Source organism: Hydra vulgaris, chromosome 02 (assembly GCF_038396675.1).
Source record: "Hydra vulgaris chromosome 02, alternate assembly HydraT2T_AEP".
Classification (NCBI taxonomy): Eukaryota; Metazoa; Cnidaria; class Hydrozoa; order Anthoathecata; family Hydridae; genus Hydra; species Hydra vulgaris.
Window position 1 is genome coordinate 48,968,164 of NC_088921.1, and position 19,345 is coordinate 48,987,508.

Genomic DNA, 19,345 nt, shown 5'->3' on the forward strand with positions numbered 1-19,345 from the left:
GTGATCTGCCATCACCTAAGTGTTGATATTTTACTAATTTATCGGATTTTCAATTATAATTAGTCATTTCTTATTGTCTTTCTGTTCTCTTTAAAATCTAACTAATGTGTCATCTTATTAAGTAAGGATAAGTTTTGAAAAAGTAAATAAAACTGAGCTATCGAACACAAATAAACAACTTTGATAAGAAATAATTTTGCAGAACATGAAAAAAGTAAAAATTATTTACTTCCAAAACTAAATTTAAAAAAATTAATTCAAAACCTTGCTAATAGCGCTTGTCTATAAGCTAATAAATATTTATTTATAGATTATGAATCTTATTACTTTAGGATTATTTTAATATCAATAACCAATTGCATATCCTTTGTTTTTTACAACTTATCTACATCAAAATGACATTGATTCAATCAGTTTATAAATTTGTAATTTATTTACTTCCTGCCATGCTTGTTTAAGCTCGATGTATCGCTGTTCAGCATAACAAACTATTCCTTTCAGTCGGATCGTGTCGTCTAACTGCTTTCAAAGATTTTTAATGGGGTTAAGTCCGGTTAGTTAGCTGGCCATTTCATTAAACTGATTTGTTTAGTATTAAACCAGATTTTAATAGGGTTAGAAGGATGTTTAGGGTCGTTATCCTGCTGGAATTGTTACCTTAATGGCATATTATTAACAGCAAAAGGAACTATTTTTTCTTCCGAAATATCTCTATATACGAAACAGTCTATAATGCCGTTGATTTAAAATAATAGTCCTAAAGCGGAAATACTCGAAAAACATCCTCAAACCATTACTCCTTTACCACCACCATGTCTAAAAGCAGCTTTGGTCGTCTTACATTTTTTTCTCTTTTCGTTTTTTTCGTCTTGCATTTTGGTCGTCTTACGTTTTTTTACCATATAAATGACACAAGTTAAACTTGCTCGTCACTCCATAAAATGGGACTGCATTGTTCTATTGACCAACTTTTATGAGGGGGAATTTTATTCTAGCTTTTCTATTTTTTTCTGAAATCTGAAACATCTGAAACATCTGAAACATCTGAAACATCTGAAACATCTGAAACAAACAATTAAAATTGTTAGGTTTTTTTTGCAGCTCTGTAGCTAAATAGCCATGCTATAACAAGACGTCTTCTTACAGTATATTTTGAAACCTTAAGTTCTAATTCCTTAATTACATCTTGAGCAGTAGCAAAGAAATGCTTTTTCACAAATCTCACTAACCTACGATCAGTAGCATTTGATCTTTTGTGAGAACGACTTCCGTGGTGCTTTGTTTCGACAGTGCCTCTGATTTTGTATCTGCTGATCCATTGGTTGATCACGGATGATACATCGGTTGATCACCAATTTTTCCACATTGTACTTTACAGATAGTTTATGTTGTTGAACTCCATTACTAAAATCAGCAAATATTTTGCTTAAGTAAGGTACTATATTTAATCCTGGCCATTATTTAATCCTAAAATGTAAGAATTATATATCAAAGTTTATTGAATAACAAAATGATATTTTGATAATAAAGTTGCATTTTTTTGAACCCTAACCCTGACGGAAAATAACTAATGAAAAATAAGAACTTTATCTACTTAACATGATTTACAGAAATTAAATATATTTTTGTGGTTAAATTGTATACTTTGGTTTTATTGACAGAGTTGCTTTTGTTTTGAAGTCTATTCACTTTTTTTTAATTACTAATATAAGTATTTTAAACGCAATTTATAATACTTCATTAGTGTTAAAGATAAAAATATTTTAAGAATTTGTTTTAATTATATTTAATAAGAATTATTTTTCAAAATTAAATAGAAAAACAACTTAATTTCTATCTATAAATAATGATTTTTAGTTTAATAATTTTGTCTCCTAAAAAGTTGCTTTAGTTTTGGAAGTGTAGGTCCGAAGTTCAATGTCTACTCTGGCCATACAAGTAACACCAATAAGGAAGGTGTAAACTTCCTCATTAAATACTCTCCCACTTTCTGTAACAAGACAAAAAATTAAAAATTTGTAAAAATATATATTTATCTATATAAATATCTAATAATACAAACTTAAACAAATAACAAAAATCACTAAACGACATTAATTTCACGTATCGGTTTGTTTTCGCGAATTCTACCGTATCTAAACTTATGTAAGTCAATTACACTAAATTTTCCATCAATGATATATTCGCTAATTGCATTTCCAACAGCAGGAGATTGTTGTATGCCATGACCAGAAAACCCGTTGGCAAAGTATAAATTTGGTATATCAGAATGTGGTCCAATAATTCCATTTTGATCGAAAGTGTTATAATCATAATATCCTGACCAAGAATGTTTCAGCTAAACAAAAAATAGTCATGAAACCATGTCAACAACAAATAGCCATGACATTTATATGTATTAATAAATGATAATAATTTTCACAATAAATTCTAATAAACTTCATATCAAATCGAAATCCGAATATCAAATCATTTTTTCTTATTTTATTTTTTCCTGATTTCTTTAACATCTTTTAAAAATTCAATTTTTAGTGTTGAATCTATTATAATTATGAGAGTAATTAAACTTTAAACGTTGCAATTTCGTAGCAATGTATCGCTAGCTACATATAGTAGCTTTGTAGCTAGCGACAAAATATCTACAAATCTATAGCTGGTTGATAGCTAAATATCAAAATTTTTTAGACAACGATTTTATTACGATATGACGCTAGCTACAATAGCTAATGGTTAATAATCTTTAGCTTATTAAGCTAGATGTCCTCGTAGCCAAACCTTTATCTTTACAAATATCGATAACTTTTCGCTAACTTGAAAAAGCTAGCAATCCTCGTGGCCAAACGCTGTTTTTATCGTTACGATTATAGCTAGCTATTCGCTTGCCGATTTCCCACCGGATTTCGTACCGGATATTAATAATTAAAATAACAATGGCAAAAATAGAAAAACAAGTATTAAGAAAAAACAAGTATTAAGAAAAAACAAAATTCTTTTTGTTGAAGAATTCAAAAATGTACTTAGAATAAGTACTTAAAATAGAAACATAATATTTTATGATATTTTTAATTACTAAAAGTAATCACAAATAAACAACAAAAACATATAACTAGACATAGAGGTGGTATGGTAACTTTTAACTAAAATATAAGATAATTTTTAAATAACTTTTAACTAAAATAAAAAATAATTCTTACTATCTATAATAGAAGAAATCTAAAAATGTGAGTATTATTTACACTTTTATTAATTTTTTCTACAGAAAAATTAAGTAGAAAGAATTGCAATTTATGTTCTTTTGTTTAAGACATTCTACTTACTGGTCACACCAAGTAATTTTTTTCCTTGTTTAGGCGTGCTTTGATATAGTGACAATATGAAAGACATTCTACAAAATATTTGAAATATGTCCCATATAGCAGAAAGCTTGCTGTGTTCAATGCACACACAGCAAAAATCACTAGCTGTAAAACTTGTATATTTTATTATTATATATTATTTTTAATTTTATTTTTAATTAGTATTTTTAAAAACATAAGCTCTATAAATATAACAAGGCTTTTTACACTTGAATTATTATATTTAAACTTTGAATAATTTTACTTTGTTATTTAAAAAAAATAGTTACAATAAATGAGTCTTTAATTCGAAATAACTTGGTTAACACTTCTGAGAAGAAACTCTGCAGAACTTGTAAATAAAAGATTGCAAGAAAAGAAGATCTTACAGAAGAAAAACAAAAGTTCAACAAGATGACGATTTTGAAACATCATCATTAAAAATAACAAGACAGGAAATCAGCAAAGATTTTAATACATCTTCTTTAAAATCTAGTTCAAAATCTTCAAAACATATATGCTCAGACAAGAAGTAAAAGTTTACATGCATCAATAAAATGATAAAAAGTACTTAAAAGTCGTCTTAATGATCCTTCAGAAAAAATGAGCAATAATACCGATAAGTTGAACACAATGAAATTAATACAGTTCCTGATAAGTTGAACACAATGAAATTAATAGTATTAAACAGAAAGCTAAAAAACTAATAAAATAAAAGGCAATTGCTCAATTTCTCAAACTTGCACCTTTAAGTTGATTGATTTTACAAGTGCAAATTTGCTGCCACAAAATATCACATAAAGACACCTAGACTGCTCTTTAACAAAAAAGAACCGTAAGCTATTTCAGCTTTAGTAAGCCTATGTAAGCTATTTCAGCTAAATAAGTTTATGTAAGCTACTTCTTCTTTGTGAAATGATTTTTTTAAGATAAGCCTTGTAATAAATTAAAAAAATTTGGTTAACAATTTATTATGATTAAAAAAAAAACTATATTGGGAATCTTTAACCCTTCATTTTATTTTACAGTCACTGAGTCACTGATATATTCCTATCAGAACTATTCTCATTATAAAACACTCTAAAAATCTTCTCTTTTTGCCTTTTCTGCTGTTCTCTTATCTTTTATGATCTGATCATGTTAATTAATCAAAAAAAGAAATGTTAAACAATATATTACTCTCCATCTGAACTCTACTAGCTCTCGAGTCCAATTTGCTTTCCATATCTGTACTGCCTAAGTCCTTGCGTATCACCTGAGGTGTTGAAGAAGTTATAATTTTGTCAACCATACTACGCATCTTTGAATAAACAAAACTGTGATCTTCTGTATTGACGAAAAAAAAGTATTTGTAAGAAAGAACTGTAAGTGTTGATAGCTTATGCAAAGAATGAATAATATATTTTTTAATCAAGCTGGACAGAAAAGATGCCTTCAAATTAAGCATATCGTCACTGTCTGAACCGATGATCTTACAGACTGGCCGTAAACAAAATAGTATTATGTTATATATTGTAGACTTATGTTACGTATTATGTATTGTAGACTTATTTTATGTGTTAGGTTATGATAATTATGTTATATTATGTATCATAATTATACATAACTGTACATATAGTATAATTATATATATATATATATATATATATATATATATATATATATATATATATATATATATATATATATATACATACATATATATATATATATATATATATATATATATATATATATATATATATATATATATATATATATTTGTATAGATATCGATATATAGAATATATTCGAGGTTAAGTATTTTGATGTAATAATACGAAGTCTCTTGTACGTGTTACAGTGCTCAATATTACTGAATAATAGAGCTATATATAATTATATTTGGATGAATAAAAACAACTGATTAGCGGGACTTAAAGTTTCATGCCCTTTGGGCATGAAACTTTAAGTCCCGCTAATCAGTTGTTTTTATTCATCCAAATATAATTATATATATATATATATATATATATATATATATATAGATTATGTATAATGCTATGTATAATAGTGTGAATTGCAAAATTTTCACTACTATAAATTTCATTTCGGTCTAGTTAGGATAAGGACAGTTTGCTTGGTTCAGTTTGTCCTCAACAATTTTAAAGTTCAGGTTCTTTTCGATTCATTAACAAGTAAAGTTTAAGTTTAGTTCAGTTTGGTCGTACTTAAGGTTCTATTTTTCCAATTATTGTCCAATCAGTCTTCTTTCTGTTATTAGCAAGGTCTTTGAGTCTTTGATCAACAAGTTTCTCACATCCCATCTTGAGTCAAATAACTTACAGTCAGATAAACAATATGGTTTTTTATCCTCTTCCTCTACAGTTAACTTGCTAACCGCAATGTTAAGGCTATTGCTCTCGACATATCTTTCGACAAGGTTTGGCATGCTGGTCTTCTCCATAAGCTTGCTTCATATGGTGTATGTGAGAAAGTTTTTGAGATTATCAAATCATTTCTTTCTAACAACTTTTTAAAAGTTATCCTTGGAGGCTGACACTCTCCTTCATTTCCAGTAACTTCTGGGGTACCTCAAGGTACTATCCTTGGTCCTGTTTTGTTTCTTATCTACATTATGATCCTCCTGACAAACTTACATCTAAAGTAGCTCTTTTTGCTGACAAACAGTCTTTTCTTTTCTATTACTTAGAACAGGTATCCAATCTTAAATCTGATCTCTGTAATAGATTGGGGCTCACAGTGCCCTGTAAATTTTAACTCCAGTTATTTACTGCAAACAACAATTACGATATGGTCAACATTCCTATATTAATGAATAGTAAACTGAGTCCTCTTCTTTAGATCTTCTTGGATTATGGTTTACTACTGACCTTTCACGGAAACCATATATACAATGAATTGCTAAACTAGCATCCGCTAAGGTTGTTTATTTTTATTGTGCTCGCCATTTTCTTACTCCTGATTCCATTCTCTACCTCTACAAATCTCTTATTTGTCCCTGTATACTGAATACTGTTGTCATATTTGGGCTGTTTCTTCTAATGATGCTCTTTCTCTTCTAGACAAGATTTTTTTAAATACTATCATGGTCACACCTGAAAGGAGTTATCATCTCTAATTCCATCAATTAAAACTCATTCTTGTTTGACTCATCATTTAGCTAAGTCTCATTCATTTACTGTATCTGTCCCTACATGCTCTAAAAACTTTTATTTACCTAGTTTTTTTCCCCACACTTCAACCTTTTGGAACTCTCTCCCTTCTTCATTTGTTCCTGACTCATACAACCTACAGCTTTTCAAGTCTCTAGTAAACCGTTTCCTTGCTTTATAACTATTCTTTTTTTCTAGCAACTCCTAACTTAATAGTGGTTACTTGCAGCCTTGTTGGGAGTGAATTAGTTGTTTGCTTTTTTTAATTATTTTTATTTTATTTGGAAAGATACTGAAGTAACTTCTTGTAAAAATGGTATATATTGAAATATATGCTTGTATGTTTTTATTTCTTGTTTTATTAGGGAAATCTATCAAAACACAACTTTTTACAAATAGGAATCAAGTGCCAAAATAAAAACACATAGTTCAATGGAGAGGGTGATTTGATATAGCATCAGAATTAAAGAAACTTAACATAACCATAAAATACCTTTAGTGTTTCCATTCCAATAAACCTGGTTGCAAGCACTGGCCAGATAACCTCATTGAAATAATCATAATTTACATCTAGATTTGAACAATCAGGCTCATCTGACTAAAATTAAAAAAAAGAGTTTATAACAGTTTTTTCCCAGTTTTTATTTATTATTAACTTAATTTTGCATAAAATTATTATACTTCACTAGGACTACATCCAGCTAAATAAAGAGTCCCGCTTCCTTCTGGTCTACAATAAACGCCAGTTGGATCAACTGTTAATGGCATAAGTCGACCAGGTCCATTTGGGCAATCAAAAACAAAGACATATCTTTTTCTAGGTAAAACTGGAAGATGAATATTAACTAATTGCATAAGCTCCCCAGCCCATGGACCCGCTGCATTAACCATGTGACGGCAATCAAGAATGTGACTTTCTTTATCAAACATAATCTAAAAAGGTTGGAAAGCTGATATGGATACCTACATAGAAAGTTATTATCATCATTATTCACTTTTTTAAGAAACTTTAAAAAAAATTTCTTAAGTAAAACAACTTTTATGAAAACCTGAACTGAAGACACAAAAGAATTTATATTTATATGCGTGCAATGACCATTTATATAATCTACACCAAGAGAAACAGCTTTTTTTCGAAAGGCTTGTAGCAAAGACCAGCCATCAAACCAGCCTTCATTTGCATTACCTTAAAAAGAAATAGAAAGATTTTTTTTTAATTTCTATTTTACAAATTAGTTATTTAAGTCTTTAAATTTGATTTCATAATAAGCCTTTAGGGAACTAAATATAAAGACTTAAATAACTAAATTTATAAAACAAAAATAAAAATAAATAAACCGATCTTAATATCTTTTAAAGTTGTAACTTTTGAATATCTTTTCAAGTTGTAACTTTTGTAAGCTTGCGGAGATAAAAATGAAAGAACTTGAAATTCGAAAGCTAGATGTCTCAAGACCCAGTTTTAGTTTTTAGTTATCGAAAGAGCAAGAAAAAAAATTATAAGCAGCTTCATAAAAACTGGAAAATCAAATAATTATTTCAAAATACCTATTCAGATGAGTTAGGTACATGAAATTATAAAACTTAATAAAAATTTACATAAAACTCTGTTATTGTATTAAAACTAAAAGCTTTAGGGTCATTCCATATGAAATCACCCAGACCATGACACCCTTATGCCTCATTTATTTTTACCTCGCTTGCAGTCCATATTAAAAAAATAATAACTGCAAAAATTTTAGTTAAAAATACACATGGGTTCCAGAGATATTGCAGTTGAAATAATGCTGACTCGTCATTTTAGTGATTATCTACAAAGCAACTTTGACATTTAGTATCTTTATAATGGCTTGGGCAAATTTTCTTAAAATTTTGTACCCCAATAGATTTTTATTAGAGGAATCCAAAAATAGCACCCTCAAGACTTGATAATCTCAGGAAATGCCTTGTTTATCCAGTTTTGTTCAAAATTATTGACTTGTAAATTAATGATTTTTTGAGGTAAAATGAAGAATGTGGCCCAAAATCCTGAGTAAAAAGTTTAATTGTATATATTTATTTTATCTAAGGTCTACTGAAAAAAATTAAATTCATCAATTGTCTCTCTAATATTTGATCAAAATTTGCATTTAAAAATGGTATCTTTTTAGAAAAATTTAAATTTTGTGAGGAAAGCAATTGAAATGTTTTTTAAAATATTTATTTAAATAAAACACCACTTAGTGTTATTTAGTGACTATTTTAGGACATTTATATTCATATGCCAAGGGAGGGCCAGGGGGACTCTGACTATCTCTGCCCCCCCCCCTCCAATCTCAATGTATTTTTTTTTTTTTTATTACATAAAATGAATTAATAATAAAAAATTATTAAAACAAAAATTAATAACATATTTTTTTTAGTTTAAGTTTTAGAAACAATTTTCTAGAAAACAAGGTTTTGTTCAATTCAAAGATCTCCCTGGTGAAAAACAAGAAGAAATAATATGGCAAGCAAATTTAAGGGAAAAATATTGTTCAATAAGAATTATATGTTGTTATCATGAGCAGTTTTATGGAAAACATTTTGAGAGAAAAATTACAAAGTAATCCTTTTGGAACACCCAAGGAAAGTAAAAAAATTGCTATAAAAGGTAATCTAACATTATTATAACAGAATTGATATGAAAATTAAAAGAAATAGAACTTATTATTTATAACAATTTTTTTATTTTTAGTTATTTAAAAAGCTTAAAACTAAATTTGTTTCTTAGATAATATAAAGATTTCCCTAGACTTGGCAAAATTTGGAAATTCTGCAGTAAATGTTACAAAAACAATAGAAATAAAAAGCCCAATTTCAAACAACAACATTAACAATGACCATGATCTAGACATTTTAATGCATAAAATAAAAAAAAAGACTGACTCTTATCGCCATAGAGTGCAAATATTAACACTCATACCAAAATCATGGACACGTACAAAGATATTAAGCTGCTTCGAAGTGTCTGAGTATCTTGTTCGAATTGCAAGAAAAGTTAAAAATGAGCATGAAATTCTATCATTGCCCAAAAAAAAACTGGAAATCCACTTTCACCAGAAACAGGTAATTTAGTGATTAACTTTTATCAAAGTGATGAATTTTCAAGAATGATGCCAGGAAAAAAAGATTTCGTAAGTGTTAAGAAAAACCAACATGTTCAAAAAAGCTTATTGCTACTCAATCTTAATGAATTACATGTTACATTTAAAAAAGACTACCCTAACATCAAAGTCAGTTTGTCAAAGTTTTGTACGCTTAAACCTAAATGGTGCATTACAACTAATGCATCAGGTACTCACAATGTATGTGTATGTATACATCACCAAAATACAAAATTTCTCATTGATCCCATTAGGTGGAATAAAAGTTATAAAGATTTCATGGCATTGATTGTTTGTTCTCTAGAAAATGCAGAATGTATGTTGCATCGATGTAACCAATACCCTGGTAATGAAGCATTAAAAACTTTTTTAGTGCAAGAGTTTATGGACCATGAGCTCGAAGAAGATATAGCATTCAAGCGATGGCAGAGTGCTGATCGAACAACACTATTATTACAGTCTTTGCCACTAGATGAATTTAATGATTTATTATGTGACAGCATTGACAACCTTACCACTTATTCATATATTGTAAAAACACAAAGTAGATACTTGAAAAACTAAAAAGAAAATCTTAATCAAAACGAATGCTTAATTTTAGGAGATTTTGCTGAAAATTATCAATATGTTGTTCAGGATGAGGTTCAAAGTTATCACTGGAGCAAAAGTCAATGTTCACTCTTTACAATTGTACTTTATTTTATAGAGGAAAAACTTCTCAAGCATAAATCTTTTGTTACCTTTCAGAAGATGTTGATCATGACACAGGATTTATTTACAAGACTCAGGAAGATATAACTAGATATATCAAAGAAAATTTACCTGATGTATCAAGTGTGAAATACTTTTCCAATGGTTATGCAGCACAATTTAAAAAATTTAAAAACTTTATCAATCTTTGTCATCACAGTAAAGACTTTGATTTAAGTATGGTTAATCCCCCCGTGATGGTATTAGTGGGACTGTTAAAAGAGTAGTATGTCAAGAAAGTCTAAAACAAATAGCTACTGGGCAGATTTTAGATGTTAATTTAATGAACTCCTTTTGTAAAGCCAAGATAAACGGAATTTGTTTTAAATTATTTTCAAAAGATGAAATCGACCAAATGAGAGTTCAATTAGAAAAAAGATATTTAGGTGGAAGAACAGTTTCTGGCACAAGAATGTATAATCACTTTATTCTAATTGCTTCAAACAATATAAGTTATAAAAAAATAAATATTGATAAATGCACTGAAACATTTGATATCATTCGAACAAGCAAACATAATAAAGAGATTTCATTAAACATAAAAAAAAAGGATTATACTGCATGTTTTTATGACGGATTTTGGTGGGTAGGGATTGCTGAAGATGTAAGTGATCTTGATTTAAAGTCAGATTCATGCATCCACATGGACCAGATAAAAACTTCTTTTGGACAATGAGAAATGACGAGGGTTGGGTGCTCAATTCTGAAGTTATATGCTAATGTGGGTGTAGACCACAACAATATCAGGTTGTACGTACAACATATCTAATTTGGATTTGGAGAATATAAGCAGTTAGTTACAAAAAAAAATTAACTACATTTAAAATTATTTTGTTGTAATTTTATTTACCTGTTTTGCATTTAGAATTTGTCTTTCTTTTTTTCTTTTTTTCAAATCCTTGGATGTAAGGCTGAAAAGGAGGGGAAGTTTAAATAATACCCACTGTCTCCCTCATAATGTCAATGACTATATTAGTCTTAAACTACTAAATAATACCATAAAGATATTGATATAAATAAAAATGTTTAAAAACATTTCAGTATCTTTGGTTTTAAAATTTAAGATTTTTACAATTGTGAAAAGATCTCAGTTTTGAGTGCTTACTTTGAAATAAGAGGTAAGTATTTATTGATTTGAAATAATGAAAATAAATTTTAGAGTTTAAAAAGTTTCTCAAACTTAAACTAAAAAAATATATATATGTTCTTAAATTATATTTTAATAATTATTAATTCAATTTATTATAAAAAAAAATAATTTAGGGAGATTGGGGAGGGGGGGGCAGAGTTAGTCAGAGTCCCCCTGACCCTCCCTTGGAATATGAATATAAATGTCCTAAAATAGTCACTAAATAATACTATTTGGTGTTTTATTTAAATAAATGTTTTAAAAAATATTTCAATTGCTTTCCTTACAAAATTTAAATTTTTCTAAAAAAGATACCATTTTTAAATGCAAATTTTGATCAAATATTAGAGAGACAATTGATGAATTTAACTTTTTTCAGTAGACCTAAGATGAAATAATGATATACAATTAAACTTTTTACTCAGGATTTTGGGTCACATTCTTCATTTTACCTCCAAAAATCATTAATTTACAAGTCAATAATTTTGAACAAAACTGGATAAATAAGGCATTTCCTGAGACAATCAAGTCTTGAGGGTGCTATGTTCGGATTCCTCTAATAAAAATCTATTGGGGTACCAAATTTTTTTTATTATTTCAACTGCAATATCTCTGGAACCCATGAGTGTTTTTAACTAAAATTTTTGTAGTTATTTTTTTAATATGGATTGCAAGTGAGGTAAAAAATGAACAAATTCTGAGACATAAGGGTGTCGAAAATGTTTTTTTTTGGATAATTTCATATGGATTTACCCTTTAATGATCAATAGCTTTTTAAAAATACTAATACCAAATGAATTACACTAAAGGGTGACAAAGTATGACATGGTACTGTGAACTTGTAATTTGTAATCTGGAACAGTGTGATTCGAAACTGTGTTATTAGCACAATGAAAGTACTATGAATTCCATTCAATACTCTATAAAGTATTTGATTTAATCCTCTTGACTACATTTAAAACAAACAACTTAAGTCATGATTTACATATTTTAAAGTACCTAACAAATAAAATGGAAAGAGTATTTTAAAAAACTAAATTTTTATATGTAGTTTTTTCTTGATAGACCAGCCATCCTTTTTTTTTTCAATTGAAGTAAAAATAATAATTTTAAAAAAAAAATGATTGTCCTAAGCATTTTATATGTTTTTTTTTTAATTATTAATAGTTTTTTTATAGCAAGTTTACTCTACAAATAAATAATATTAAAAAAATTTGAAAAACAAATTAAAACTATAAAAATAGCTGAATAAAAGTTAAAATAAAACAACCATATTAAAAAAAAATTTTTTAAAAAAATGCAGAATAAAAAACAAAAAACAATAACTTCTATTTACATTTACTTCCAGCAACTATGCCATCAATATTAAGCCATGGATAACAATTTAGCAAACCATTACAAGACAAAATTTCAACATCAACACCACACTTTCTTTAAAAATAAATTTCTATTAAAATAGAAACATTAAGTTCAAAAAAATATTTTAATATATTATAAAAAACAAAGATAAGAAGTGTAAGAAATGTAAGAAAATAATAAAAATAAAAAAAAAGGCCAAAAAATGCTTCATGTTAATTTGAGACCTTGAGTAGCTTATCTAAGTCTTTACTTCTTTTAAAAGAAGTTGTTTTTTGTTTTAAATTAAAAGTAACGTTAAACAACTAAACAAAGTTGCTTATATTTAATTTGTAATTGTGTACCATTATTTTTACAAATAATTGTACAAACTATGTAGCTTTGTAGTGTTGCATAAATTTGTTTGAATGTGGCATAAAAACTTTATGCAATTTTATGATAAAATTGCATAATAAAAAACCTGTGTAATATTGCATAACTTATTGTTCAATTAATATGTGTTGTTAAGAAGGATGATAATTTAATTTTAAGTTCAATTACTTTATAGTATTTAGTATTTCATTTAGTATTTTGAACTTAAAAGTTAGTAGTTTAGATTGATTAGATCATAAATAATTAACCGTTGAACACTTATATTTGATTCTAATATCTTCTGCCCTTCAAGAGATGATGCCAAAAACATGTATGAACTTTGAAATAACTGAATATCGGGTGCTTGTGCTTCTCCATCAATAAATAAATTCTTATTTATATTTTTCAAAAAATTATAGCTCCAACGAGAGAGATTGATATTTTCAGGACATGAAAACTGTTGTCGAATAGATGAAACAGATAAAGCACTGGACGCTTTCATGTACTGCAATTAAAAAGAACTTCAAAAATTACTAGCTAATTACATTTAAGCTTTTTTTAGCTAATTAAATAAAATAACTTACAGTAGAATCTTTTTCAACTACAGCAATTTTTAGAGAAGGTTCCTTAAACTTTAAAAAATATGCTGATGACGACCCCATTACCCCTCCACCAATAATAACAACATCGTAATGTATATTTCTTAGTCGTGGTAAAAATTTAAAAAAAATGGGTGTAAAGCAATTCGGAAAACTCATTTTAGAATCTATGTAATTTTATCTACCATAAAAATTCTCTTTTACTTTTTTTCAACTTAGTATGTAAGCGACCTGAGTCATTAGGTATTGTTTAAAACAATAGTAAACAAATCAGCGGTGCTTTTCAAGAAATAGCCTTTAGTCTGTTATATTAGTCTGTATATTAGTTATAACATTCGGAGGTATTTCTTGAAAAAATCTGGTCTGCGTGATAAAAAATTTTTGAACTTTAAAATATACGCTTTTGCTAAGTAATCTAAAATTGATTCAAAACGTAAAATATTTAGCAAGATACAATTATCTTATATGTTGTATACAGTGGCGTTGGAAAGTCAAGAAAGTTGGGAGAGTAAGGGTGGGGGAGGGGAGGGGGTGGGGCTGAAACAAATATTAAAGGGGGCTAGGGCAGCCAGAATGAGAATTGGAATGAAAACAGAAATTTTCATTCCAATTCTCATTCTGATTTCCAATTCAAATTTATAACTAAATATAATGTGATAGCAAAATTTAGAATAAAAAGTGCAATTAATTTTAGAAATAATATAGATGATGGCTTAAAGCCTGTAGCAAAGGATACATTCGTAATTGTCACTGTTAATGTTAGCTGATAATGGAAAGTTGGAATAATTTTGAATATATATTTTGAATATAATATAAATATTTTGAATAAATTGAATATTTTTTTTGTTAACCATCTCACTGGAAGTGAAATAGCAAGATTTTATTAGAATTCGCATTCAGCGTTTTTCTGATGTTGGTGTCAAAGCTATTTCTATTACTTGTAACAGTTAACCGTTTTAATTTAGAAAATAAACAAATTTACTGAAAATTAGAGTACATAGATCCATTAAAGCTTCAAATACAGAGAACTTTAGACTTTGTAATATCAACATATAAGGAATGTAAAAATAAGTTCAATCGCTAGATACAGAGCTAGTCTTTAAAATAAAAATGATACGCTCATTTACTGGATTTAATAACACAAAAACTTGTAACCAATTTATTGCAGCAAAAGATTTAAACAGTAAAAGCACTTTGAAACTGTTAAAAGTAAGCAAACAAAAAAACTGTTAAAAACAACACAAAAATATGTTAGTAAATTATTGCAGGATAAGATGAGTTAGATTATTCGAACAGAGCCGTCTTAAAATAATCGGGGGCCCTAGGCTAGACTTAAAATAGGGCACCCTATTTTTTCTTATAAAAAAATGAAATGAAGATGTTGATACGGTTACATTTATTAGAACAACAATTATATTTACATATTTTTTTTGTGAAAATTCTTTAATAGTATCATCAAAATCAATATTTAGAAAAACATCAGATTCAACTGAGATTAATGACAGACAGTTCAATCTTTCCTGCAACATAGCGGCAACATAGTTGATCGGAGCTCACTTTTGATAAGTTTTAGTTTTGAAAATGTTTGTTCACCAGTGCAATTTTAAGACCATTATTGAAAGAAAAATTCTCAAGGAAACTTCAGTATTAAGAAAAGTTGATTCCAAGTGGAATTTCTTTATTGTGTATTAAAAATTTGTAAATGAATGTTCGTCTCTTGAAATTTAATAATTGAATTGTTGGCACTCAAAAAAAAGTTTATTTTTAACTAAGTCTTCTTAAAAATTTGCGCTAAGTTAGAACAACAATCTTTAATTTTATAATTGGCCATTGCTTAAATGTTCACAAGAAATCCAAAATTGACATTGATCCTCTCGTTATGCAATTGATCTTTTTTCTAAATTGGATTTTAGCGAATCAATAACAGTAAGGTATGTTTCATGTTGAATTTAAGGCTTCACTGGAATTCACCATCAAGAAAAGTCATACGTCTGTTTCTTTTCTTTTTTCTTTTTAAAGCATCCTTGTATTCAGTGTTTGGAAGCCTCATTTTGGCTTTTTCTTCATAAACCTCAAACTGACTTCTCAAATCTTTGATGAAACTCAACAGTGACTTTAGAATACGAACTGCAATATTTAGGTTTAAATTATCTTTCTGCAAAATCTTTGATACTTTATTAAAATGACACAGAATGTCTTTCGGCAAAATCGTTAAAAAAAAAGAATCTCAAAAGTGTTTACTCTTTTCAAAATATTTTGGGCATCATTTTGAGTTTCTTTGTCTGATTTCTGTCATTGATCAAAGATTCTTTTTAGAGAGCTTTTTTAATCTCATCATAACTCTCAAGCAAACAAGCATTTGCACGTGCTGACTATCGAGTTCTTGACAGCTGTTTGATAACTTTTTTTCCACTGCCAACAAAAGGCTTGTTGTGCCAACGAAGCACTTCCTAACGATGAATCCCAACGATGAATCCTAACGATGAATTCCCAACTATGAATCCCAAAAATGAGCTCCCGACGAAGAATCGTGCCAACGAAGCACTTCTCAACGATGAATTGATGCAGAAAAAAAGTAGTAGAAGCATTGAAAAAAACCAAAAAAAAAATAATTACATGTAGGCAACATCCAGCAGCACTGTTGCCAACCAGATTTAAAGAATGTCAAGCACAAGGAATAAAAAATGCCGATTCATTTTTTTCATTTATCCTTCTATGCAGCTTTGCGTACTGTCCTGCTATGTTTGATGCATTATAATATGACTGCCCACGACAATCAGATATTGAAATGTTGTTTTCTTGTAAAAAGTTCAAAACAATCTTTTCTAAATGTTCCGCTCTATGCTGATGAATAGGGACAAATTGTGAAAGCCGCTCAATTGGTGATGCATCTTCAACATATTGAACTTTAAATGTTAACTAATCGACACGAGAGTATTCTGGAGTTGAGTCAATACTGATAGGATATTATTTTGCTTTTTTTAATTATGAAATTATTTTGAACAATACTTTATTTCCCATTAGGCAAATAAACTCTTTACAGATATTGGCTAAGAGGTATGAAGTTTACCTTTTCCAGAATTTCTATGTTTTTTGATGTGATTATCTAGGAAAGAATCAAACTGGCTCAGTAACTCCAGAATCCCCAAACAATTTACATTTTGCTCTGATCCAATGGTTTCATTGTTTCTACGAAGTAGCAATTCTCTTGATGAAAAAAACTTCACAACTGCAACAGTTCTTTTCTGCACATTCTGCCAATACAATTTTAAAACTGTTTTAATAAAACAGAGTCAAGTTGACTCTGTTTTATTAAAACAGAATCAAGTTGACTCTGTTTTAATAAAACAGAGTCAAGTTGACACTTTTTTTGCCGACTGGAGTAAGTGAGCATATTTTTGTGATGTTTAGAGCCATTTTTATGTCTAGATATACATTTTGAGGCATTTTTCCAGTCATCAAATCCAGTTGTGGAAAAATTAGAATGCAAAAAATAGATCCTGTAGATGGTAAATATAACAGCCATTCACTGTTGACAAATTCCCCATTGTGTAATTTGCGTCTAAAGCAAGATTTCGATAAGTACCTTTTTTCCACAACTTGACCACAACTTGACCTTTCTGAACTTCTGTAGCTCCTATCATTGTTCTGGCACATGGATGGGCCATTAGATATCCAAAATGCTTGAGCGTCTCGGGATAACTTAAGCCATAATGCTAAATCAATTTCTTGACACGTCTTTATTTTTATTTTTTTTTGTAGTGTTTATTTAATTTGATTTGATTCTAGCTCCTGTTCTGGTTCCTGTTTTGGTTCCTGTTCTGGTTCCTGTTCTGGTTTCTATTTTTGCTATGGTTCCTCTTCTGCTTCTTGTTCCAGTTCTGGGTCTGAGTCTAATTCTAATTGAATTACTGGGATTTTATATCGCAATGAGACACTTTCGTTATTTTTTTCCGGTTTAATGAAACTTGAAGATGGACAAAGAAAAATGTACGCCGACACTGCAGGCTTTGACTTTTGTACTAAAAGAAATGACTTAAAAATAAGAAATTTAGACTCAAAGCCCTGTATTATTTTAGAGGCTTTTTCCCTCTTCCCAGCACCACTTTGGGCTTTCTTTTCAGATGTATTACTTGATCACAGCAAACTCAAATTGGTTTTATAATTTAGTACTTGTATTTGCAATGCACTTACGGATTGCTTATACCATATATTATATATTACATATTGCTTACGGATTGCTTATATTATATGGATGGTGATCTAAGAAAATTATTAGGGTTTCTTTTGAAAAAAGTTTATGACCAAAATTCAAGTAAATTTAGAATTCTGCAAGTAAGTATTTGAAGCCTTAATAACAATTTCAATAAACTTCTTAACTAGTTAGACGAAGCAAAAAATTGTTTTAATTTAGCTTGTTTAATTGAAACGCAGATTTTGAGTGATTTAGATAATACCTTTTATATAAGTAAATATATAAGTATATCGACCTTTTATATAAGTAAATATATAAGTATATCTTATACCTATACCTTTTATATAAGTAAATGTATAAGTATATCTTTTATATAAGTAAATCGACCTTTTATATAAGTAAATAAACGTGGCGGAGGAATAATAAATATGTGAATGAAAATATTGTTTATTACGTTAGAAATGATTTGAGTGCTTCTGATGGTGATAAAAAACTTTGATTATTGAAATAATAAACAAATAATCAAAAACATTTTATTAAGCTGTTGTTATCGTCCATTTGACGGCGTGAGCGAGAGCTTCAGTATTTTTTTTGAACAAAATATTTTTAAAAAAGGTATTAAAGAAAACAAAAAGAACTTCATTATTGGAGATCTATATATGAAAAATAAAAATTGATAAAGTTCCACAAAAAGACGCATAAAGACATATTTTGGGGAACTCTAAAAATTGGGGGCCCTAGGCTGCAGCTTACCTTGCCTATGCGTTAAGACGGCAATGCATTCAAACTGTAAAAGCACTTTAAAACTTGTGCAGCTGTTATAAAAAAGTATAACCTGTCAAATAATATAATACCATGAATTACTGATCATAATTACTCTAAAAAACCTTATGTAAGTATATATATTTAGAGTACAAGAATCTACTACGTTATATATTGCTGATTGTGTAGCCACAATATTTGACCAAAAGGGGATCACGTCAAATCTTTTGTGTACCGTTAAAGCTAACTGTTGTATAACTTTAACATTCATGTCAGACGATGATTTACTCTGGTTTTTAGTTGGCAAATATTATCAACAATACGGCTATATGTTACCACACCACGTGCACTAAGTAGCCGAAGCGTATTGGTAAGAGCACTTATTTTAGTATCAAAAGGTTTGATGCATTTACTGAACTAACTACAACATTGGTAAGGAAGGGGAGAGGGGTAAACCTTAATTAGCTCCCTCCGCTAAACAAAACTAAACAAAAAGCTACACTTTTTTTTTAAAGAGCTGTCTACAAATGCTGTTATATCATTTAATGAAACTGTGAGTCAAATAATAACTTACGGCTTATATATATT

General features: G+C 28.6%; 1 protein-coding gene across 1 annotated transcript; it reads right to left on the reverse strand.

The window, feature by feature from the left end:
• Positions 1-2,008: 2,008 nt before the first annotated feature.
• On the reverse strand, positions 2,009-14,052 carry LOC100205616 (FAD-dependent oxidoreductase domain-containing protein 1). The gene is made up of 7 exons (XM_065791217.1): positions 13,786-14,052; positions 13,471-13,706; positions 12,831-12,925; positions 7,540-7,676; positions 7,172-7,423; positions 6,984-7,088; positions 2,009-2,338 (listed from the first exon to the last, which is right to left on the reverse strand). The coding sequence occupies exons 1-7, from the start codon at positions 13,957-13,959 to the stop codon at positions 2,084-2,086; spliced, it is 1,254 nt and encodes a 417-aa protein (XP_065647289.1). The 5' UTR covers positions 13,960-14,052; the 3' UTR covers positions 2,009-2,083.
• Positions 14,053-19,345: the final 5,293 nt, after the last annotated feature.